This window comes from Aplidium turbinatum, chromosome 14, assembly GCF_918807975.1.
Source record: "Aplidium turbinatum chromosome 14, kaAplTurb1.1, whole genome shotgun sequence".
Taxonomy (NCBI): domain Eukaryota; kingdom Metazoa; phylum Chordata; class Ascidiacea; order Aplousobranchia; family Polyclinidae; genus Aplidium; species Aplidium turbinatum.
The window spans coordinates 11,924,791-11,950,877 of record NC_137485.1 but is presented as its reverse complement, the minus strand read 5'-3'; the positions used below and the strand labels follow the sequence as shown (position 1 = coordinate 11,950,877).

At 37.0% G+C, this 26,087-nt stretch overlaps 2 protein-coding genes across 2 annotated transcripts in view; one reads left to right on the top strand and one right to left on the bottom strand.

Annotated features, from left to right (window-relative positions):
• Positions 1–26,087, bottom strand: part of LOC145783507 (E3 ubiquitin-protein ligase RNF14-like) — a 311,490-nt gene that overhangs the window by 42,319 nt on the left and 243,084 nt on the right. The window lies entirely within an intron of this gene.
• LOC145782900 (uncharacterized) lies at positions 1,062–21,553 on the top strand. The gene is made up of 17 exons (XM_082594663.1): positions 1,062–2,718; positions 3,327–3,651; positions 10,358–10,439; positions 12,416–12,572; positions 12,749–12,835; positions 13,198–13,483; positions 14,016–14,160; positions 14,502–14,691; positions 14,808–14,863; positions 15,048–15,198; positions 15,552–15,700; positions 16,066–16,176; positions 16,393–16,479; positions 17,927–18,027; positions 18,269–18,553; positions 18,844–18,979; positions 19,258–21,553. The coding sequence occupies exons 1-17, from the start codon at positions 1,062–1,064 to the stop codon at positions 20,686–20,688; spliced, it is 5,436 nt and encodes a 1,811-aa protein (XP_082450789.1). The 3' UTR covers positions 20,689–21,553.

Genomic DNA, 26,087 nt, shown 5'->3' with positions numbered 1-26,087 from the left:
ATAAAAAATCCACAGCTTCACTGTATGCAATCGCCAGGTTTACGTGGTTGTGTTCGTATTTTCGTATTTGGGAAACTTGTGGTAGTTTTGATTTTGCGAGTTGGTCAATATTGTATCCATCCCACAAACAGGAAACGGATGCACACTGCACACTCTTTTTAGTGGCTTTTGATTACCTTAGTATTTCTTTTTTGTTTTTTAGAGTTAAAGTTAGATTACTGTATTTAATACGCTTATTTTTTGCTTTGTGTTCGAAAGTATTGAATATCGACAAGTCTCTGCATAAGCTTATTACTTAAAAGAAGTTAAAACTGTACGTGAAGAGAAAACAAGCCGAATATTTCTCACCAGTAACATTCTTATGCGCATACCTTTCAGAAAAGCTAAACAATATCCGGAAATATTTTTGTCATTTTTGCGTTTAATCTTTTATTCAAGATAACATTTTTTATACGTGCAGGAAATAGACATCGATAAACTCTAGTCTAAAGGCTTGTTTTCTTTTTCAGTTTCTATGAAAGAAGAAAAACGTAATAAATCTTATGCGTGGGTCCACTTTGCTTTGCTTGATTTGATGTGATTTTCTAGAATTACCAAAATGCAAAAAATTTCTTTCCGCACGCTGTTTTTGGAAAAAGTAACATTTCTTTAAATGAAGTAGATTTTAGGCTAAACAACTTAGAAAGATTACAAATTGATGTTATTGGAAATACATCTGTAGAACTAAGTTTGAACAAACAAATTTATATGAACTCTAATCAGTATGCTTATTGCTTATATTGGCAAGAAAAACCTTGTGAGAAATATTTTGATTTAAAATGTAGATTTGGTCGCCACATTGTTTGAAAAAGTAATTTATATCCAAAAACAAAATCTACAAAGTGAATTTCTTCTCTTCGATAGAAGTTTTCATGTAAGCAGTTTTGTTCAATTTGTACAAGACATTGTGAGCTTGAAAAGGCTTTGAATACTTTGTCCATTATTGTTTACTCTTGCAGGCGCAGTTGGCATTGATTTAGATTAGATAAAACGTTGTTTAGCGTAATTCACCGGTTGTCTAAATGAACGACCCAAGTTCTTTCAAAGGAAGTCCTCCATTCATGCCAAGTGAGGTTGCAGGAGATAATCCTCTAAAAGCGCCTGCCGGTAAACTCCCCAGAATATGCCTCCATGCCAAAGTGTGCCGCCGAACGTTGGGTAAGTTTGGTCCTGAAGAGACGGCTGGTCTTGATGCAGTTCTGGCCAGTGTAAACCAGTTGATCAAACGTCTCGACATTGAGTTTGGTGATGATTGTTGCAAGCCAGATCACGGCGTTGCCATGGAAACAAAACAAGGACCAGATACAAAAAGCCTTAACGTCATAAAGGAATCACCGACGCTGACAAGCGCATCCTTTGGCGAGGAAGATAATAAGACAGGTGCAAGTAAACAGCAGAATTCTACCTGCGGTGATGGCACTCAACGAGGGCTAGGTAGCGCAGCAGCCAATCAAAGCGATATTAATAAAGCAAAAAAGCTGGCAGAAGAAAACGAAGAGTTTATTAAAAGTGGTGCGACATCTGAAAAAGAAAACAATTCCAATTTTATTGCGAAAGAAGTGAGAAAAAAGTTTGAAACAAACAATTCGAAAAAAAATTACGATACGAAGCCACGAGAGTCGTTATCAAAACAAATGACGTCAACGCCTTCAGAATTAAATAGTCATCAAGCCAGCCATAAAAAGCTTTCATTACCAATAGTCGAATCATTTCAATTAACGCAGCACTTGAGTGAAGAAAGAATCCATGAGACTTTCGATGAAGCAGTTTATTTAGCTGAAGCAAATCAAAGACAAAATAGTTCTAAAAACAGCAAAAACGAATGTTGTGAGATTAAAACTAACGATCATCAAACAATATTTAAGGTCGACACAACAGAATATCCGCAAAGTGCATTTGTATCTGCTCCTCCAGGTAACAGCTTTTGCAACAGCGAAACATTTTCGCCACAGCTTCCTTTTGCAAAAGTGCAAAACGAGTTTTCTCCAAACAAAGAAAAGAAAAAGCAAATAACACAATTTTTTTCCAAAGTTACTTCTTATAAAGAAACCAACACATCACCACTCAAGGTAGTTTTGCCAAAAAAAAAGATAAGCAAAGGTAAAGAAGTGGACGACTTAAAGCAAATTAACAGAAACGATTCCAGCGACTTTTCATTGCACAAATGTGAAAGCCGAAATACGAATTTCCCATCAGAGCTGACATCGTCGAATTCAGCAAGTATTTATAGCGGTAACTTTCCTCAGCGAGACCGCAAATCTTTGCCAAAGCAAAAGGCACATTTGATAAAGCAGAAGAAATTTGGCCTAAAGTTTCGCCGATCACAAAGTCTAGAAGCAAAGCCTTTGCTGCAGTGTGAAAGCGAACGCCCCTGGAGAGAAAATCTAATCAAGTTGAAAATAAAACCAAACTTTGTGGTTCCAGCTCCCTCTACTGCACCCGTGCGGACTGAAACTACAACATATTCAGAGCGAGATCCCACTCAATTTTTCACGAACACACCGTCTCCTTCGGACCAAGAAGAAGCAAATAACTTTGAGATTTGCAGCGATTTTCACGTTTCCATGAACACTGAAATTAAAGATAAGACAAATCCGATTCAAGAGAGTAAACCGAAAGATTTTCATAACAAAATGGACAGGCAAAAAAGAGCTTCTGGTGTCATTACCAACCGATCAGGTATGACAATCTCAAGTAGCCTAACTTATATCGTCATTCAGGCGGCCTTTAATTAACTTTAAAATACCGATAAATGAATTTAAGTTCGATAAGGTGCGAATTTTGAAATACAGTAGTTTGACTTTTTTAATAAGTTTTGTCAACTGAATCAAGTTGTAATTATTTATTTCTGTTAACAAGCCGATTAAAGTGGAATAGCTTCTAAGGCAAAAAATAAGCTGCAATGTTGCCTTGGGCTTTAAACGTGCTTTGGTTACATGCTATCAATTGATTGAAAAGTGTTGATGACTGGTGAATCGGAAAAAAAGTTTGTGAACATGTAAATAAGGGGGCTGCTTGTAGGGTAACAGCAAGACAAACTGTCCCCTAGATAAGCTGTGTCAAAAAACTGGGCCTATGTTTCTTTTTTTAGTAACATAAACTAATAGCTGGAGTGCCTGGATGGAATAACGTAACTGCTATCACCTCATACGCAAGAGAAAGAAGTCCAAAATAACCGTTTAAATTAACAAATATGACCATTAGCCATATGTACCTATTGTTTTCCTTCGGCACAAACCTCTGTCTATGCCATTGCATGTAAACATAAATGATGTACAATTTTTTAGGATCAAAACCAAACCGATCTTCCTTGATGCACAGCAGCCACCCCTCAATCGAGTATCTGTCAGTGTCTCAATCGCGACACGAAGCGGTTGAACCACCGAACTTTCAATCACGAGAGCCGTATTCGTCCGTCCACGTCTGGACACCGCTTGATTCTGATGGTTCCTTGAGGAGTTCACAAGACAGTTTGGAGGAGCACAACTGCTCGCCAAGATTTAACCACGATTCTCGCCGGAGCAACTTGGGAAGGCAATGCGAAAACTTCAACGAACAAAACGGCCTGGAATCCGTTGCGAAGTTGGCAAACAAGATTGGAAAGAAAAAAAAGTAAGTTGTTGTTTGGATCTTTATTATTAAACTGACCAGGTGTTCGTACTTAATTCTTCAAAATACGTAACGTTTGTTATTTCACTTGATATGCTCATAAACCGATCAATCAAACACTCAAAATCAAGCCTGTATTGCGTAAAAGGAAATAAGCAATGATTAACGCATATTCGTAATATTTTATAAAGCTTATTTATTGGTCAAGAATAGACACACTGCTATCTGGTTTACTGATTATGTATTGTTTAAGTGTATTTCTAGTGTAACATGAAATGCAATATTATCAATTGCATTTGATGATGCATCACGTTCTTCACTGCGTCACCAAGCGCGAGGATATTATTTAACGTGGCAACGAGAAAGAGCATTTTTTGCTTCTGTCAAGATCTTCCGTGTTACGTACACTACTCCAAGCATAACTTAGCATGTCTCTTTGAAATGAACACAACAAAATTTTCCAAAAAAGTGCTTCAAAAACAATCCCAAATCTCAGCAATAAACATAGTTTGGCAGATTAAATGGTTTCATGCTGTCTCTACAAGCGCCAACTTCTGTACCACCTATGTTGATACTGCAGAAGATCTCCCATGCTAAATGATGCTGTTGGATCGGTACCTACAATAGGCTACAAGTAAAGTCATTTTCTTGTGAAAGACTGTGTTTTGGATAATTCATGACTGTTTTCTAGACGAGACAAGTACTGAGAAATTTAATAAACGTAGGTTGATTTAAATATAGACTTAAAGAGCGAAGTTGCATATCTGTGATATTAAAACCTCTGGAAAATAAATTATTTGCCTTACTTTAATGTTTTTGTTTTCAAATACAGCGAACTATAATAATTTGTTTGGTTTCATAGGAGGATTTGGATGAGTCACCCTTTATGACTTCACTTATAAGTTATTATAATTTTGATGAAAAATTTTTCGTCTAAGTTGAAATTTCGATTGCAATGTCATTCGACAGGCCTCCTTAAAAATGTGCAGCGTTTACTGAGTTTATCTGAAAATTCAGATGTTGTTGATCGATTGAAAATCTCCTGAGTTGTTGTTGTTGCTTATGTGAGCATTAATGAAAGTCTCTGCATTCTGACGGTTCAATTCTAGACTGTCATAATGAGATTTCATTTAATACTTGACGAATTAGTCATAGAAACAAACAGCAATAACACAACAAACATAGCTACTTATCTGTGTAAGAATCACGCGAAAAGTAGCAAAAAGTTGGTTTATGCTTGTAGCTACTGAAAGCGAAAAATCCCATTATGAAAACGTCATCGCTAACAGTGCATTACTTTAGAAAACTGTTGTACAAAGTAATGTTTTTGCCTCTGTCACTTGCTAACCAAGCCACATTTCAACACAAATTTGCTTTCTCTATGAATTCCAATGGGTCGGAGTGCGTCATCGAACAGTATTGGTTTATGATTGGACAGCTTTCAAAATACACGTTGGTCAGTTAAGACCAATATGTCACTTCTACGTCTGGATAAAGTTGTTGTTTCAAGTGATTTGCTTTTTCACTTTTGAAAACAAGTTAAATTTAAGCGAAAATAAGCTTTTCAATTGAGGTTGGCCAATGTGCTGTGATCTTAATTAAACAGTTACTGCATTAATGATAGACTGCAGTATAATCTCTTCAAATCGTGTCATATTCTGTTTACAAAATGGTCTAGAATTACGTTGTAGTCGGTGCACTGCATCATTGTATGACTTATCTGCATTAGATGCCACATCAAAATTGCATCAAATAATGCATTTTGAACCAAATTGCCTTATTTTAGATGAAAAGCAGTGGTTCATAATTATATTTGGAGTTTATTCTGACATTTTCACAAATCCTTCAATGGTTGTACGTGACTGCAATGCTTGTTATTTGTCACATTTCGAGTTTGATTGCTTTTTTATAGATATTAGACGCTGTGCTAAGCTTAGACCACGGAGGTTTTGTTTGTCGTTACTTAGCTAGGAGGAGCTTCTATTTTGACCCTGCTATGTGGTATACAATCATGCAAATAATCGTCCACCCAGATAGATCAGTTGAAGCGTCGATTTTATGCACGAAGAAACCCTAAGATTGACAAGCAACGCTAAGTTGTCTCTCGGGGTGTGCTTTCAAGCAACGTTCAAGGACAGCTTTCTATTCAACGGCACCTACTGGATGGAATAAGTTGAAGACAACATTGCAACAACAAGCGGAAACTTCACTCTTTCAATCTCGGTGACCGGTCCTGCGTCAGTGGTTCAAAGCCTCTACAAGTATGCGAAACTGCCAGGATTAAGCTCTCACAGAAGTTGTTTCAGTCCGAGGATAAAGATTCCCACAATCAATCAAAGTGTTAAGCATAAATTGACTGATCATGGAGGTTTGCTTGGTTTTAGATTTTGTTAAAACAATTCAATCACAAGAATAAATAAGAAAAGGTTAATTAGTTTCATTATTTTTGTCACCAGTCTAACCGGATCAGTCCAGAAGCAGAGCGGTTTTTGTCTTCACCTCTGCTTCTAGCAGGGTTCTTGTTCGATTCCAAGTCGATTAGTAAAGCTCACTTCACCCAGTGGCGTAGCTAGGGAATGTGCCGCCCGGGGCGGATTCAGATTTTGCCCCCCCTTCAAGAAAAAGCAAGTGAAAATGAAATGCGTTTTTTTATCAGATTACAATCAAAATCAAAAATCGTAGTTTGAAAGTGCCGCCCCCAGACGTGCCGCCCGGGGCGGTCCGCCCCCCCCCCCCCCGCCGCCCCCTAGCTACGCCACTGACTGCACCACAGCACCGATTGTGTTCTTTCTCGTATAACGCAATGATGACAAAACCGCAGTTTTCAAAAACTTTAGCGGTTGCAATGCTACAATCAATAAACCATGTCATTATTATTAGGCTATAAACTTGTTGACTTGTTAGCTATTACCGAATAGCACCGCACAGCACTCGAAGGACAGGGGCTTTTTATTTTAGTTTGCCTTTAACTCACACAAACTGTTAATTTAGTTTAATTGCTAGTTTGGTTATTTTTGTAACAGGTATGATAATTTGAGAACTGCTTGGTGTTCTAAGATTTCTGTATTTGCGCAAAGCAAAGTTTACACTTGCAAAGCAGCCCTATGGTTGTTGAAGTGGTTGGTCTGGGTCCGGGTTTCTAGTTTTAGTGCAGTAGGCTCATATTCCCAACTCCAGCTTAAAACAAAATCCAATCAAAAATTTTAAACGGTTCATACCTACAGGCGTTTTTATGTGATGTCTGCATTAGCAGAACAGGCAGATTAAAGTGAGAATTGTTTGAATAAGTATGGCAACACTTACCTGCTTGCAGATTTCTTGTCACTTGTAATTCTGTAATTTTGCCATTGAAACTAAGAGTATAATCTAGCGTGCTAACAGAAATAGTCTGTCATCTGTAAGCAATGCAAGAAGTTGGACAGGAATCGTGTTGTCAGCTTGCGCCAGAAGTTTCTAACCACAGGTAAATAAAGTGAATTTAAACATTTGTCTAATTCAATCATTGAAGAGAAATGCTCAGCCATCAAAAGTAGTTTTTTTGCGTCGTTTCAACGTCTAACGATGTTATGGTAGAGGTTGGCTGATGTATGCAGCCTTTACATGTACGGTACTTACTTGTCAAAGAATAATTTTTTGCTACGTCAGAACACGTTGAAATGCAAATGATGTTTGTGTAAACATCGTGAAAACATGTACTGACGTAATTTAAGCTGAAAAAAAAGGAAAAAATGCTAAACTTGTCCTTCGCGCCGTAGACTTGTTAAAAACAATTTTGTGTTTTTTTCCAAAAAATTAAATTGTAAAAACAATGTTAGATGCTTTATTTTAATAATCTCAAAGTGCGTTAAGACGCTTTTACTTACGTGGCAATAATCTTAGACAGAGTTTGGCTAAATTTTAGACCATTAGCTACATCACGTATTTTACCAATATCCTCCTGATTATCCCATAATATTTAATTGCAGCTGAAGTGCTGCTGAAAATGGCTGTTTTAGGGATCTTTTGCTCGTGGGCTCGTGGCTATTAAATTTATGTGCATTCCCATACTTGTTTTCTTAGCACGACACTTCAGATTCGCATGGCAGTTTTATTAAATATCACGTTTGCTCAAAGTAGAAATAAAACTTTTATCATGCGTTCACGTTTTCGAATTGTTTTTGTGTCGCAATGCTTGAACGTTCAAAATTTGAAGAATAAATCCCCGGACGTTTTGCTGAGAGTTGAAAACTGAAAAGCATATAACCTAACGTGCTGTGTATACAAAAATACCCACAAGGCGGTGTGAGGCATTGTTCTTGTACGGGACGTATCGCGGCTTTGTGGCACCACTTGGTTTCTCAGCACGAGTGAGTTTCTTGCACACCAATTGAATTTCATTAACTGACGGACAGTATATCACGTTTATGCGTCGCCCCTTGAATTGTAAATGCAATCACGCTTTGGCAATTACGTGCATTGCATTGAAGTCACGTGACGTCTACTACTATTTTGTTCTGAAAACGTCAAATAACGTCACAAAAACGTCAACGCAATAAAGCCATCCTTTCTCCGGAGATGGACAGAGGCTTTTTTTAGTCAATAGAACAGTTTGTTGTGGCAGCCAAGGAGCGAGCAACAGGCTTGTCGGAAGTAATGAGCAAATGTACTTGCGTATCAGTGATAGAAGCTGCGTGGTTGAGTTTCTTGGGTCTGCAGAAAGTAGAGAAAGAGGACCTCGCTTGAACTGAGTGATGCATGGCTTAAAGAAAACTTGCAGCACCGACGAAATTTCCAAGTTATGTTATGCTACAGTACTTTTCAGCAAAATATGGTGCAGTGTCGTACACTAAAAGGTGATATTTTTACTGATATTATTACGATCTGATCTGTTTACTCGACAAAACTGCGGTGACTTTGCGCATTATTGGCGAGTTCTAGTGGTTGATCAAGAAAATAATATTTTTGTTTCTCTAAATTAGTTTCTCCGTAAAGTTCGTTTTGACGTGGACATTACAAGAAAGATTTAATGATGACGTCAAGAGCGATTTTTTTAAACGTAAGCTCGTTTTAAACAAAACGAAATAGAAAGGGTATTTTGCGTGTCTTCAAAAAAAAAATGGTAGGCCTAGTCAAGAAACAAGCCAAAGTTGTCCAATAACACCGATTGCGTCGATGCACACACACATCAACAATTTAATTCAATTCCATCTAGAAACTCGTCATTGGTAAAAATTTCTGTTTTTTCTCATTTTTGATGAACTAAAATTGACTCTGTTTGACAAGTTCGTTGTAAAGATGCTGTTATTGTCTTACTCACAGTCTAGCGCAGGCGTCTTAAAAATTTAGAGTTTAATTATAATTACTCAGTGATGCGTTTTCATAGAGCAAAGCTGTACTGTGTATGTAGAGTTTTATATTTTACGATTGACTTGGTATCCAGAATTTTTTTACTGATGCAAAGATCTCAATAGTTTTTGTGATTTATTTATGACAGCTAATTTGCCAATGACAGTTTACTACAAGAGTTCACTACTATAAAACCAGTTTGCAATAAAGAAAAAAAATTTATGAAAGCAATTCGAGTAGCTTTTCAATTTTTTGATATAAACTCTCATTTGATCAAATTTATAATGTCTTCTTCACATTTGAATACATTTATTTAATGATTTACTTGAGACTTTAATTCAAGAAGGCTTTGTATGGTGTATCAATCGTTTTTGCCTTTTCGTGTCCTGCTTGTGACAGACTGACAATGTATACGTGCAGTGATACCATGCATTTATGTCTCTTGTTGACTTTTTTAAACTTTGGTTGCGAAACGAAAAAGCAATAAGGAATAAGTTTTATCGAACTAAATTTAATTATTTTCCTACAACAAAATTCCTAATTAGCGCTCAAGCGAAACAATTCAGATTTTTTTTGTTCATTAACGTTGCAACTGCTTTTAAAAATGTAGCCCACAGTTTCAATTTTTGTTAAAAAACTAAGAAAATACTCGACTTCAAACAGCTGTAGTTGATGACTTTAATAATCACGTTCAACGCTATCCAGGTGTCACATGAATTCAAGCAAAACAGGCAATTAAAACTAGATTCCCAAGTAACAGTCCGTCGTCTCCACTACTATGTTCTCATAGCAGTGAACAATCGAATATCTTCATTTTTAGTGGCAGTCTGTAGTCTATACGTGTGTTTAGTAAGCGTCTGCATTTACTGCACTTTACTTGTATTTTTATGTTAGTTATATTAGGTTAGTGTCTGCGTACGTTTATTGAATTAACAAGTAGACAGGCCTATACTTTTTTGGTAACATCGCGTTAGTTTTCACCATTATTCACACTGAATTAGAAAGGCAAGTTTTGGATGTTATTATTTTTTTGAAAGAACTAATTGGTTGTTGATGGAAATACTAGGCCTATCAATACGGAAAACTGCATAACTGCCTTTCACAAAAAAAAAGGAAAGTTAATCGTCCATCAGTTTTCCTAGTTTTTTGATGAAATCAATCAGCTTGCGCTTAGATTGTAAGAACATACGTCGGACTGGTAATCTGTCGGTCTTCGTCTTCCAACAATAATCTGTCGGTCTTCGTCTTCCAACAATAATGTTGTTGCTGTGACCAAGACCCAGTCAGAAAGTCAGCCCTTTTTTGCATCGATTCAAGACCATGTTTGTCTCACAGCTACTTTGATAAAACGTATTCAACAAAAACTTATTTGACTTTGTTGCAGGTTGCGAAAAACTCTCAAGAAAGCGAGGACCGTTCCAATTTATGGCACTGATGAGATGGCAGAAAGAACGTGGTCGCCAATGGTGGGTTTCTTTGTCGGTAGTCACGTCAGCCTACTGTGCACTTTTGTTGCAGCCTTTGCAGGCTAATGGTAAAAAGCAGTTAATTTATTAACAGCTTTAGGATAGATTGATGTTTCCTTGAAGGATCACATTGGCTATTTATCACCGTTAGAATATCAAGCTTACTTTGTACTTAACTGCCTTTACTCAGTATCGAAAATAAAGGCAATTTAATTATCATGATGTATAGCTTTCTTAAAACTTTGGATGAAAACGCTGAAAAATTTTTCACCATAAAAGTTATAGTGCATCTCATTTGTAACTGACGAAAGCTGATGTGATTGGTCGTGCTGGCATCGATGAAACATAAATCAAGAAAATTAAAAGTTAATTTGTTACACTAAACAGATGAACTGAAAAAAAATTTATTAATTTAATTCAAAGCAGCTAACTTACATTATTCAAAAAAGCATTATTTTCATCAGGAAATTTCCTTGAAGTCATTATTTACATTTTAGAGACAAACATTTGAGAAGAATGATAGGGTACACATAGCCTAATCAAAAGATGTCTAAATAAATCTCACGTTTATTGTGATATCTTTAGTTTTGTAACTGGAAAAGAGTAGACAGTAATTGCCTTGCTTGAATATGATTTTATTGCTTAGCTGTTGTTTAGTTAATCTACTTATATCATTAAGCATTTTTGTCGTGTTGTAAGTTGCAAAGAAAATCATGTAACCATTTTTGATAGTCGGATTTCACGTGGGCTACGATGCAGCATGACGGATGCAAATGTAACTAATTGCCACGTGCTTTGGCAAACAGCCTACTGTCAATTAAATCACTTAGCAAAATTTACAAGCTTCTGTCAAGTTTTTGGTTATTTAAATAATTGACCTCAAAAAAATAGAGAGCAGTTCAAACTCAAAAGTTTTAACATAAAACCAGTCTACGTCACCGCAAGCCCACTGCAACGGTGGGCTTCAACCAGGTTTAGAAAACGAAATTCTCTTCTCGATTTTCTGCTGTAAACGTAGATCACAGTCAGCCATGAATGTTTTATCAAGTAGTTGTACGCACGTGCCACCCTGGAAAACACTGCAAACGTAAAACTGCATTTTAAACATAAAATATAAACAAAAAAAATTGAGTTTTTACATGTTAGCTGGTTGGGTATTGGGCCATCTAGTTTTAACTCTATCAGTTACGATTCTGGCTACACTGCAGGAAATCAACATTGACAAAGCTGAGGCACTTTCATCTGTAAATGTGCTACAATTTTAAATGTGGCATAATAAAAATCATATACCAATACGAGTTACCTAACAATTACGACTTATTTAAATATATTGATCCTAGACTCACTACAGATTAGCATTTGGAGCGGGTTGCTCGCTTCGTGACGGTCGTATGCTGACAGACATCTGTATAAGCAACTAAATCATAGCCTGTTGAAAAGGAGCGATCTTCCTGGCGTCAGCACTACTTGACTACTCACTATAGAACAGCGAGCATTGTGTTTCGCTAACCATACCGGCGTAGCCTCCACACTAGCCATCAAGACTTTTCCAAAAACATGTGTTTCTCGGCAGTCGAGTGTAGCAGGAACTCAGCGATAGACACGTGTTTCTATTGCAGTTTTCTTCGCAGTGCACCATTTCAAAATGGACTACTACTGGAACACTAGTTAGCTACCAGTCAAAAGGTTTTATCTGCTTTTTTTCAGACAAAAATACATTTACTCAAATAACTGCTGTAGCTTAAAAATTCCGGAAAGATTGCAGCACTTGCAATAAGTGTAACATCCCAAACAGCAAAATCCGTCATTTTTGCTGTTTTTCATCATCGATACAAAAATGATGGATTTTGCTATCTGTGATAAAAAAAAATGTTTCGGTCACAAAATCTGAATCGGTACCAAGATACTCTACGTTTCGGTTGAGAGTAAGACCTGCACATCTTTGAAAATAATTTAGCTTTATTTATGTTCTGCAGGGAAATGGCACATGGAGCAATTTGAATGGAAAGAGTGTGGAGTTAGATAGCATCAGATTACAAAGTTTGTCTGAGCTTGAAAGTGATGCCATACAAAAAGTTGCTCTTAATCGTCTACATGAAGCGGACATCAGCGTTTCCATAGTTCTGCCCAAAGGTAAAATTTTATTACAAATATGAAAATTATTTGGAATGTATACAAGAAATATTTTTTAGATTTTAATTTTTTTTAATTGCCTTTTTGTTTTCCTACATGAAAATGAATTTTACGGAAGTAAATGAATTATTTTGTTGAATTGCAAGTTAAAAGGTATTTTGTAAAATAAATTCCAGATGAGTCTAAGACTTCCCACCGCAAGCTTTCAATAAAGAAGAAATACGGAGTTCATCTTTCATCGAAAGACAAGAACAAAGACAAAAGTAAGTTATAATAATCCCCTACCTTAAATCCTTGGAAAGGTATTGGAACCGAGGTTTATAACACTAACAAGGCCATTGCCAATAGTGAAAAGTGTAACTTAACTAAAATTTGTCACAAATGGCAAGCGCAGGTAAAGGTGTTCATTGGCCACCAGTCTGTTAAATAGTTAGTTTGGGTTTAAATAGTAATATACTGCATTATCATAATAATGTCGGCTGCATAGCCAAGTGGTGAGAGCCCTGGTACAACGTTCGAATGGATGCTGGTTTGACCACACACGGCTGTGACTTGGCAGAAAACTTAAAACAGCCTGAATACGACAAAAACAGCTTAATAATGTATGCAACATGATATTTTACAGACCGATCAGATCACGTATTTGGCATTCCACTTGTAAACGTCGTCGAAAACGACCAACTTCTGCGTCTTCAAAAGTCCGCATCATTTTCCACGTCTTCGGAGCTCCATTCATCTGAAGTTGCTAATGGAGCAGTTATCACTCCAAACAATGGAGAAAGGGGGTCCAATCTATCGAGCTCCAGCGACAGTGGAACTGGAAGTTCTTCAAGCATTCACAACCAGCTCAGTTCTCCATACAATTATCCTGACGACGAAGAAGACGCTTCTCCCGAGAGATTAATTTCAAAGTGGGTTACTGTTTGATGATGCTTTTGTTTTTAATTATGGGTTTGGGAAAGCTACTATCTTTCCTGTAAAGCCATTACAAAGTTGCATCAAGCTTCAACTGAAATCCATTTTTGTTACTTTGCGTTTTAAACCAACTTGTTTGGAGTGATAGCTCATTGTGGATTTTTTGTACCGCCTGCGGCTAATTAAGCATCACTACATGTTAGCGCAGTCTGGTGGCCAAAAATTATTAGTAAAAGTGGCTACTAGGTCAGCGGTAAAAATTACTTTGCTGATTTCATTATCTTCAATGTTATTTATACTTTTGCGTCATAAATATTTTTATTATTATTTTTCACTAATTTGCCAATTTACTGCGTCTCGAAACGGCCGCACTAATCCTGTCTGCTTTGTAAAGCGCTGTGGAGCAACTCATATCTACGGTGTACACAACCTTACCGTATATAACACACATTGTTTTTATTATTGTGTTGCAATATTATAGTCGTAAACTGAATTATTGCTCATGTGTATGGTTTACAAAAATTGCAGGCAATCTTCTTCGGACAATCTAAGTTCAGATTGCGAAGTGTTCAGCAACACCAATGGCACTGAAAACTTCAACCAAAATCATCCACAAACTCCTACATCGGCTAAACAAAGCCCATGTACAGCTTCTCAGCCTCTGCGGCGCCGAGTAAGAACGTTTCGATATTTACCTTGTGTTTTAAAGTTTCTATCTATATCAGGATTTGCATTGAGTTGAAAGTGCATTGATTAAACTATACTTTTTAGTACCATTTTAGTAAAATGTTAGATATAAATGTTAGATATAACTATAAACATAAACAAGCATTTAATCAATTGTGTTTGGTTGGTCGTTGTAGCTACAGCTGCTTTTTACAGTTAGCTCTTCCGGTTTGCTTTTAAAACATTACCGAACTTATCGTTCTTCAGCCAAAGCTAATCTATTACTTCATGAACATTTGTTTGTACTTAATTAGTACCGAGGCACTTTTTGAAACCTGTACATTACAGGGCGCGATTGCAGCTGATTCAATAAACGAAATCGATCCTTATCAGTCCCAGCTTTTGGAAGCGCTGTCGTTGACAGTATCAGGGACAACAACCAATCAGAGAAAAGAGAAAAAGCGCTCTTTACTGCCACCAACTATGCCTTCTGTGCCTTATGTTGTTCAGAAATGCTGTGATCACATCAAGAAATATGGTAAGACAGCTCAGCGTGCATCTATGAATACAGCGAAATGAAAGGGCTATGTTTTAGTGTTTGCTTACTGCATTTTTTGCAGATTGTTTTGCATTCACCTTTTATTTTCTTTTTAGGCCTTGATGTAACTGGAATCTTTCGCATTGCTGGTTCTAAAAAGCGAGTCAAGCAGGTAGGCAAAGTTTTGTAGGTCTTTCTACAGCATTTAACCCATTGAAACAGTGTTGTGTAAGTTTTGATAACAAATTTTTTCATGTGGGCAAAGCGTATAGTTCAGAGGTGCAAGCAAAGTCTTTTACTATGTCATAGTCACATGGTCATGTTGCCTTACGTTTTTATGTTTTGTTTACTTGTAGCTGCGTGAAGAGTTTGACAGAGGAATGGACGTGACAATTGATGAAGACTACAACCCGCACGATGTCGCCGCTTTGCTCAAAGAGTTTTTCCGGGATCTACCGGAAGCTCTGTTCACACGAGAACTTTACCCAGCTTTTATACAAACTGCCAGTAAGTAGGACAAAACCAGTTAAATGTCAATACAAAGGATCACAGGTGCTTATGCATAATATTTAAATCGCATCCATTGCGCATGTATCTACATCTTAGCCTGTAGGCTACTGTATTTACAAGATAATCTATCATGTTCTTATTGATATTCTTTCTTTTTATAGCGTATGTGTATAATTATATGGCCTGTTGCTATATAATTGCAGCCCAGTCATAAGTTACCGTAGATTTATGGTTTAGTCCACTCAAAAAAGGTTTAAATATAGCTCACTGAATTTAATGGCCACTACTTGGCCTAAGGAATGTTTATTACATAAAAACGTGTAAATTAACCAGTGTTTTTCAATGTATAGAACTTTCGAAACAAGAACGACTTTCCTGTCTTCGGTATCTCTTGTGGCTCCTTCCCCAAGCTAACAGAGACACTCTGTACACGTTGCTCAACTTCCTTGCTATTGTTGCCACCCATTCCGAAACCAGCGTTGACCGAGCGGGAAATAAAGTAGGCGATTAATTTTAACTGTTCTGAAACACTTTGCATCGAAGGGAAAGTCTTTATTTTGAAATACCTTTGTTTAAAATATCCTTTCTTGACATTTGACTTTAAATGTTTGTGAAGTGCTTTAATGGCAATGCCGACAATCAGCTTTTTGAATAGGCTTAATTAGTGCCTAACCTTGCCAAATGTGACTATGCAGCTACTGCGTTGACATCCGGCCGTGATTGTAAGTAATATATTTTCAGTTCTTAAATTTCTCATAAATCAACCTGCCTTATGAAGACGAACTTTAAAATGTCAAGTCTAAAAATAACTTCAAATATGGTAAACAAGTTGTTTAAAAAGGTCACACAAGTTTTTTCTTTTAGGTTCAAGGAAATAAAATGAATGGCGCAAACTTAGCGACAATATTTGGTCCAAATATTATGCACCGATACAAAAAGTCTTCTCAGTCCGGGAATGATAATAATCATTACCAGGTAATTAATGTTGCATTTTGTAGACCTAAAATGCTGAAATAATAGATACTATACCCTAACAGAATTAGAAGATTTTGTAATCCTTTTTCATTCGCATGACCAGATAACCGTGACATGAAGGCCTAGCGCCGTAGAGTATCCTGGTCTTCTTTCAAAAGAAGCAAGCTGATCTTATTATTCAATCCGTATTAACCCATTTTATTTTGCTGTATGCAGGTGCAAAATTTGGAAAAACCTGAAGAAAGTACAGCCGTGATTAAAATCGTCACTGATTTAATAGCAGATCAAGTCCAGCTTTTTCAGGCAAGGTTTAATTCAGGCCCGTAGTTGCCGGGGGGGCTTGGGGGGCAATGCCCCCCCAAGCTCAAAGCTTTTAGTTATTTCCTTGTAGAAACATAAGCATTTTAAAACGTTTGTCTGACAATCTGCTGCGTTTGGGACGCATAATGTCCTTTCCAAGTGAAAACATGCATTCCACAGCCGCGCTGGATGGTATTGGTGTGTTGTATTTCAAAAACATGCCTTGAAAACGTTTACTCTGAAAGGTATCACTATTCTAAGCGTGCTGTGATGGTTTAGCATATATAGCCTAAATCTTTTAGTGAGGTCCACTGCACCTACATCGCTCTTTTCAGGGGCACAGAGCTCTTGCAATAAAGTATCTTCAACCTCCGTGATGACATTCATTAATTTTTCGCTTTCTCTCTCTGATCCGTCGTGCTCGATACTGATCCCTCGTGCTCTTTGTTTCAAAGTTCTAAAAATCCACATTTTTAACTGCTTAAAATTTTTATTCTTTGTCCTGAAAACACCAGGAATGGCATTTTAGAGCATATAAAAGAGCAAAATTTTCTGGGGGGGCATGCCCCCAGACCCCCTAGGACGCTCGCGCCTTCGGCGCTTGTCCGTTCCTGTCACTTTATGACGTCATATTTAACATCACCATTTACAGCACCCCCATGACCAAAAGTCACGAGCCGCCACTGGTGCATATATAGTCTTTTACTTCGCAACAGCATTTGAGCCCCCCCCCCAAGCTAAAATGTATAACTACGGCCTGGTTTAATTGCATGATAAACTAACATTTTTAAAATAGTTTACCCCATTTTTTCAACTGACGTGTTCCGAATCTAAACACAAATTACCCCAACAGTAAAAGTTCTGTATGTTGTAAAAGCTTGTGGCACAACCGCACAACCCAATTGCAGTGATTTTCAACCGGTGTTCCGTGAAGGATCGTCAGGTGTTTCGCAATAAATTTATTTGTTTGACTCGTGTTCCATGGAACACGAGTCAAAAATCACATGTCTTTTTGCAATTCCTACCCGAATATCAACTTTGTGCTCATCCAAACAGGCCTAGAAGTTGTACTGAAAAAAACTGAAAGCAAATAAATTGTTGTTGTGTTGTTTGTTTTATTGCATCATTATAAAATTTCGTTTGGTATCTCGCTAGATTATTTTAACACATAAGTGTTTCGGGCTCAAAAAAGATTGAAAAATACTGGCATAGTGTATAGGCGATGGAACAACAACACAAGTAGGCATAGGCCTACTTTATTTTATTTTCAGGTACCTACCATGTTTAATGTTTGGTCCGGACTGGATCTTAACAAGCTGATTTTACAGTTGGACTAGTTTTTGTTTATATAATTATGAATCGAAAATACGGCATTGCATAAAAATGTTGCGTTTGTCCTTAACATAATTTAGTGACGTAGTGATTATGACAAGGGTTTTTTCTATATTAGGTACCAAAGGAAGAGCATGACGACATACTTCGCGTTTTGAAAGAAACCGACCCCGAAGCTGTTGACTTTTTACTTCGTAGAAAAGCAGCTAATTACATGAGGTTCACATCGATGTGAGTGCTTGAGTAATTAAGTGTTATGATATTACTGTCAATGACCTACTAGTTCAAGACCTTTGATGAAAAAAATGCGTTAAACTTTACCCCAAATGCCAGCTATAAGAAATTGCACTTTGTCGTTATATTAGTGATTAAGAGACATTAGATGTCGATGTATTAGTGATGAAGAGACAAATGCGGAAAGTAACTTATTTTATCAGTTCTTTCTGTTGTTTCTTTTCAGGGAAAAGACCCGTTTACCCAGTAGTCCAACTTCCTTGAGCTCTCCCAAAGAACGACACAGTCATCTTAACGAAAGAATCGACAGTGTGCCAAAATTCCAAGAGTCTGTTATTGAGAGCAAAATAGATGAAGAGTCACAAATGAGCAACGATTACATGATCAACAGCGGACCACAATCAGGCCTTTATTCAGGCGTACGATCAAGTTATAGGCTGGCTACTTGTCGCAGTGATACGACGGTCAAAAGCGCCAGTTATAATGCAAATACAAAGCTTAAGTTCAAAAGGTAAGTTATTCAATTTATAGCCAACGTAAAATAAATTAAGGCAGTGGTATAAATTATGCAGCAACAAGTTACATGTACGCATTTTATTGCCAAGGAACTTTTATCATTAATACTCACCCAAAGTTACTCGAAGTTAGCTGCTAAAGTTGGTTTTGTTTTCCATGGTCACAAACAACAGTTGCAATGCCACAGCGTTAGCTCAATAACTAAACTAAGCTTTTTCTTTATTCTAATATGCGCTCCTTCGGGAAAGTTATTTTTCCTCTTGCTACATAAATATTTTCACTTAGACCCACTTTCGAAAACACGCAAGATCATTTTCTGACTGATGAGGACTCACGCACTTACAAAAGTCAAACTGACAACAATGGTGGATGGGAAGAGCCAGTTGATGACGTTACCAACGTCATGGAAGAGAGCAAACTTGTAAGAATGAATAAAAATCATTTTAGTGTTGCTTGCAATAGTTTTAGCTCCTACTGTGCTAACATGATAGGCTAATAGCAGAACCCTACAACATTCATTTGCATCAAAAATCTATTAGTCTGCCGACAAGGTTTTCCGTATCATAAAAAACAGGTTAGAGAGCAAACACTTGTTGGTTGTTGCTGAAACTAAATTTGTAATATATTTTGCTTGTTATATAACGTAGGTTTATTTAAGCTAAATTACATTATTAATCAGTGCGTTTTTTTGTTTTAAAGGTTGATGGAAGTGCTCAGAGTAGTTTTGAATCAACAGCATCACTTTCAGTGATCACACAAGACCAATCATTGACATTCAGTGACGATGATATTCTACAAATAATCGGTCATAAAAACGAAGAAGAGGAAATGCTGAGTAGATCAGTTGTGCCCATGATCCAGGAATTCCGCTGCACTGACGAATGCTGCGATAACACGAAGAAACAAGTGACTTTCCAACAAGCAACTGAGGTTGTTGAGCCGTTTGAATGTGCGCAGTGTGAAACAAATAAACTTTATTTCATGAAAAGTAGATTAGCGAAACCAGGAAACTCACCGGATTCTGGTATTTTGGCCGATTACACGAGTAACAACGTTTTCTCGCCAAGTATGTCAAATTACCATGACCACTTCTGCTTTCAGCATCAAAGTGATCAGATCCTTGAAACTAGAACAAGTGATTTTACTTCACCATCAAATGTAGATGAAAAGCCGGATTGGCATTGCAACGAGAGCCAAAACGACTTGATTTTGGAAGAGTTGGTTGCCAACCATAAAGAAGTACCCATTTCGGATTATCCAATAAAGAAAAATGAATACAATGTATCATCCAATCATCTTGCTAAAAGAGCTAATAAAGAACTAACTGATGAATGTAACAGCAGGTGCTCATCTGAAAAACACACGCAAATTGAAAACTCCAATGTAAGCCACATCAGTGACAATAATATCAATCTTGACTGGCAGGAAGATGTCAGCAATCAAGTATTGCAACTTCATCCTTCAACAGTGTCTGCTATCAACGCCGTGTTGAGTCCAAGCGAAGAACAAAATCCTCATTCTGTGCAAAGACCACGACCGTCAGTTAGAAGACAAGTTGCGGTGTCAGATAAAAAAACATCTTCTGCAGAATTTCGACCAACACCTTTACCCCGAAGGAGGCTGCAACAAAACTTAAATCAACAACCTACGCCGAGTCAGGCTGGCCAATCTGAAATCTCACACACAAAGCAAAGGATAAATCCTGAAAGAAAGGAATCTCAAGAGGAAACTGAGGTCTTCTCTCCAGAACTAGTCCAAACTCAACAAGCAAGCAACAAAAATGTTATGTTTTCAAAACCCACTGTCTATATTAAAGGAAATAAATCTCATTCAGTAACCAAAAGTCCCCAACAAGCAAGTCACAAAGTAGCCGCTCTTGCTCGTCGTTTCAGTAAAGAAGACTTAGCTCTTCCTGCACCCAAGAAAGTGACGCCCGGCTCCGGTTGGACATCCGCAGGTCTGATTGGAAATAGCGGTACCAACCTAAACCACTGTGGATTTAGGCAGAACAGTCGCCGAATCTGTTCCACAAAAGAACATAAACTTGTGACCTCTACCACTAGCAGTGGTCACTTATCGTGGCATTTAGCCGGGAGAGACAACACACTTTCTCAAGAAACACTGGTTTAGACAGTTGCACATCACTGTACGAATCGTCCCTTGCATAACGCATACAGTACAGCTTTCTTTGTCTATATTGAAAATAGTGACTGAATTTGTCTGCTTGTAAATTGTTTTCTGACTGCAACTAGCCTACAATGCTACTTGAATCACTGCAACAGTGAAGCAAGTTTATGATGTGGTCCTAGCTTTTCAAGATTGCAAGTAGCATTTGTTGCTTAGTGGAAATATTGAAGAACTCTCTACCTACAAGTCCACAACATAGGTGCTTCCATTAAAATGGCGTTTCTGCGATGGTTTTGACTTTTGTCTTTGACAAAATAGGCTACAAGCGACAAAAAATGTGCTATTTTGTCGCTGATAAAGAAAATTTTAAATGTGATAGTTTTGCGGACTTGAAAGGACCGATAGGCCAAGCTCTGTTTGTGTTTATTGAGACAGGCCACATTTTAGGCCTATGTGGGGTTACTAACAATGACAAGATGGACCAACTTGATTTTATGCGAGTTACACTCTACCTACTATAGCCAACTACTGTAGCCTACACGCCGAAAAACAAAGCACGTAAGCTAAATTGAATGTGCTGTGAGCATAAACACTTGCATTTCTTGTTCTGAGTTATCTTTTTTAGAAACAAAGTAGTAAAAATGAATGATTTGGTTCAAATACAATCCACGGTAATAAATCAGTAGAACCTTGTTGATTGATTAATTATTATAGTTGTAGACTGCAGAAGTTGGGCAATGATCTTTTACCAAGAACAAAGCAACTTTTCAAATAGCCTACTTTATGCTGTATTGAAAGCTGCTGATCGACGTAAACCGATGTTGTCGTTGCTTTATTTATTTTCACTGATTATCGCCATTATGTAGTATTTTGTGCAAAAATATAGCCATTTCGTGCAAAAGTGTGAAAACTAATCGAAATTTAGGCAACATTTAATCAGAATGAGAAGCAAGCTTGGTCAGGATTATTGCGTTTTGAGTGTATGAAGTTATATCTTAACAACTTGACAAAGCATAAATTAATGTTTGAGATGTAGGCTAAGCACAGACTGTTTAGCCGTCAATGCAATTCTCAAAAGTGGAAATTTCAAACCGCCAATCTTCCAGTTTAAGTATGAAAATTTCCACTTGCAATCATTCATTAGGTTACCATAACTATTAACTGGCAAGAAACTTATGAACTACGTAACACAAAAATATAAATTCTAGATCGCCTAATTCGTAATTTTCAGATTTGGTTCATATTCGAGTGATATTCACAGCATTGCTGGTTTACTTTATTGCGGATAAATCATTAATGTAATATTTCAAACGCAGAAAGGGTGATTTTTAAATTAAATTATGTTTGCAACCCCCCCTGCAGAAACACATCAGATGAAGTGTGAGGCGCGCAACTGCTTTGAGAAAAGGCGGGAAATGTATAGCCAAAGTATTTTTGTTAATGAGATGTTCATTTTAAATCGAATAGTCCAGATAGAATGATTATGAATAAAAAAAAGTATAGAAAGCTTTCCCAAGTAACAATCTAAACCAGGGGTCACCAACTGGCGGCCCGCCACGCTGTATCGCTGCGGCCCGCGGAATGTATCAGCGTACAAGTATAACCAAAAATACTTTTCTTGAGGAGTTAAAGAGCACGAAGGCAAAAAATACTTTCCGGGAAGCATATTTTTGCTATACATACGATTCCACCGACCGACCAATCAGATTATAGTTCTAGGTGGGGGTTGCTTTAAGTTATTCCAATGCGAAGGCAAGAAGATTGCTCTTCTTGGTCACTATTGCTATTGCCTGTATATTGCGATGTGTCAAGCATTTTCTTGTATATTGAAATTGTTAATTGCAAGATATCTTTTGTGAAGCGAGGTGACAACACCACTTTTGCTTGGCGATGAATGTTCTGATGAAACCGCTCGCCTCGCTCTAACTGCGCAAAACAAGTGGCCTCGTTTATTAGGCATTGTTAAAAAAGTCAAAAGTGTAAAAGGAGCTTGGCCTGGCAGTGGCGTTGCTCGATTAATTTTGTTGCTGCGGTATTCTAACATAAATATTAACAACATGTAACGCTAGATAGGCTACTGGGTACGAAATGCGTTCTTTTCTAGCATAAGAGTCAACCTACCTAAAATTTTATTAGTGCAGCCCGCCACAGCTCTTCTTAGTGCCAAAGTGGCCCGCATGCAAAAATGGTTGGTGACCCCTGATCTAAACTAATGATTCCGTTTTGGAAATATTTTATTAATAAAGTGACGTCACAAAATTAGCGTATATTGGCTGTTGCTTAAAGTGAAAACCATATGCAAGTAAAGCCAAGAGAAAGTGTCACAGTTAGCAAATAACCTCAATGAGCCAAGTAGGCCTACCGCCAGAGATGGGCGTGATCTTGATCTTCAAGATCATTTTTTTTTGGTGATCTTGATCTAAGATCACTTTTTTTTGTGTGATCTTGAAGAACAATAAGATCAAGATCACTTTAAAATTGAATTTTACTTCCTAGATGGAGGCATTTTTTTAGAACTCGTACTGTACAAAGAAGTTAGTGGCAACTACTAACATTAAGCCACTGTTAATATGATATGTGCCCAACAAAAGACGATTTAAAGTCTCCATCTAATCTGGTCAGTGTTGCCATTTCAAAATTGAAAAAGTTTTTTGTGTTGGTCATAATAAAGAAGTCAACTTCCGTGTACTTTATGTTGACGCATAATAAAAAATGATTTAATTTTGTTAACAATTTCCAAGTGCGAATTTTAAAGAAATGTTTGCTTTCTTTGACCCAATTTTAGATGTTTCAAAAGTCTAGAATGGCGGTGTTAAAAAATCTGGATTCTAGCAAACTTTGGTCATGTAAAGTGATTTATTGCAGCAAATCAACCAGACCAAGACTTGTTTAGGGTCTGAGTATGGAGCGGTTTGTCGGACCGCAAACCTCTGAACTTTTTTGATAGCAGACAACAGTATCAATGTTGCCAGATGGGTAAATGGTGCCATAAACATTGACATAATACAGTAAAAGTTAAAACTACTTAGTAACACGAATAAAAACTCCCACATGAACCAGACAAAAATTTGGTAAAAAAGATGCTGTTCAAAGTTTATTTTTATTTATTTATTGTAAATAAAAAAGTATAAAACTAATTGCAAATTTTGCGACTTTTTCAAAACTACTGTAATTAACCTCGGCTTTGGGTGTGACGTTGCGATTCTACGTCAACAATTGATAGGCCTAATAGCAACAGTCACTAACTTATTACAATTCTTAGGCTAGCGATCGAGTAGTTAAAAGTAAAAGTTAGCAATACCAACTATATACCTTTACCCAGGTTGCTCATAGTAATTAATTTTTGCAACATCATTGATCAAAAACTTCATTTTTTTTTTCAAGTAACCTACACAAAAAGTGATCTTGATCTTCAAGATCACATAGTTTGGTGATCTTGATCTTCAAGATCACCTATTCTTGGTGATCTTCAAGATCACCAATACTGGTGATCTTGCCCATCTCTGCCTACCGCAACCCTCAACAGAAGTTACGCTGATGTTATGAGCAAATAATATTCGCATTTGAAGCATGTTCACATAGTCCCTTACTTCGCCGAGCCGTCACGTTTTTTAATCCCTCTTGAGGTGACAAATCTTACAGTATAATAGGCTACCGGTACGTAACATTCAGATCTACGAGTTAGCGGATTTTACGACTTTACGCACACATAAGTTATTTTATTCTGTTCTGCAAGTCGTTTCTGACAGATAAAAAAATGTCTAATGAAATCTTAGCCATGCTACTTGCAAAGTGCAGGGATAGTGTTTTCTGGTCTGACGAAAAAAAGCCTTCTGCTGTAAAACTCCACTACTGTAACTTACCCTACGGACGAGTGATTTTAAGAGAGTTTGGATTTTGCAAACGGAAGAGTATCACAAACGAAGCTTGCTAAATTAAACGACAGCTGGAGGAGAGCTAAAGTTAAAAAATAACATGGTAGCTTATCGTTTACTTGCAAATACAAAGCATTCATCAATCTTGGTAAAGAATACAGCTCATATATTTACGAAGTTCAAACATCAAATGAATTTCATTTCTACTTCGCATTATATACTGCAAAATACAGTTAAGCATCTAAGTAGTGGGTTTGTCCTAGACTATAATAACTTTCTTTGTTGCAAGTATTGAAAACGAACTACGACGCGACTATAATTATGCTTTGGAAACACGTGGTAGGGTGCGAGTTGTAACGTGAATTTCCAGGTAACCAAAATCTAGTAATGCAAAAATTGATAGAACTTGAAACACAAACCACAACAATGTAGACAAGATATATTAAACAATTACGATTTAGTTAGAGAATCATGGAAGCGAGGCTATCTAGCATGTTAATAACAAAAAACGATAAAGCCGTGAAATCTGCATCCAAGCCAGCAAACCAGTCTTTTCTAGATTGAATGAGCATACGAAAACGTTGAATTAAAGTAAATAAGGACTGATATGTTATTTGAGAATGAACTTGGTTGAAAGCTTGGCAAGAACGTTCCAGATTTTTTTTCACAGCACCAGTACAACTTTTGAAAGCCACATAACCGTAATTACATCATGCGTACAGTTTACTGTAGATAGTCCATAACAGAGAGTAGATGTTGAAAACTTTGCAAACGACTTAACAAGCTCAATTAAGTTAGAATAATTATTGAAGGTCTTACATTCCCAGACAGAAAAACCGGTCATTCTTACATTGATTCAACGTCTGCAGACGTTGAGTTTTACTGTCTGGAAATCTACCTTAAAAACGCTAAATCGTTGACACAAGCCCGGTCATTAAAGTTAACAGTGTAAAGCTTTAACTTGTTTTTACACATTGGTCTTGAATTGAAACAGCGACTTTGAGAATATTGGTATGGAATTAAAATAACTCTTTAAAATTATATATAGGCTATGTAAATTATTCAGTGAATTTATAAGAGATATAGATCAGGCATGTTAAATATACACGCAACAAAAGGCCATCTAATTCAAACACTTATGAGATCTTCACAACCAACGCATTTGAAGACCGAAGAATCAATTGAAAGTAGTCATTTTCCAAAACATACCAATCTTTCTGAGGAACAGAGTGAATGAGGATATTCATCAATATTCTCTACTAGGAAAGATTTTGGCCATGCTTCTCTATATAAAAAAATGGGGCTCTTCATTTGCATGTGCTAATGAGGCAAAGGGGTTGATGGGCAGATTAGGTAGACATCGAAACGATAAACTGCTTTCTATTATGAAAGCGACTTTGATGACTCAGTGAAACTGGTTGTCTGATTATTACGAAAATTGTAAACAATGTGAACCATGAAAATAAATAAATAACCAGTTACCATACAGCGAGGAAGTGTATCAACTCTATGCATGAACATGCGACT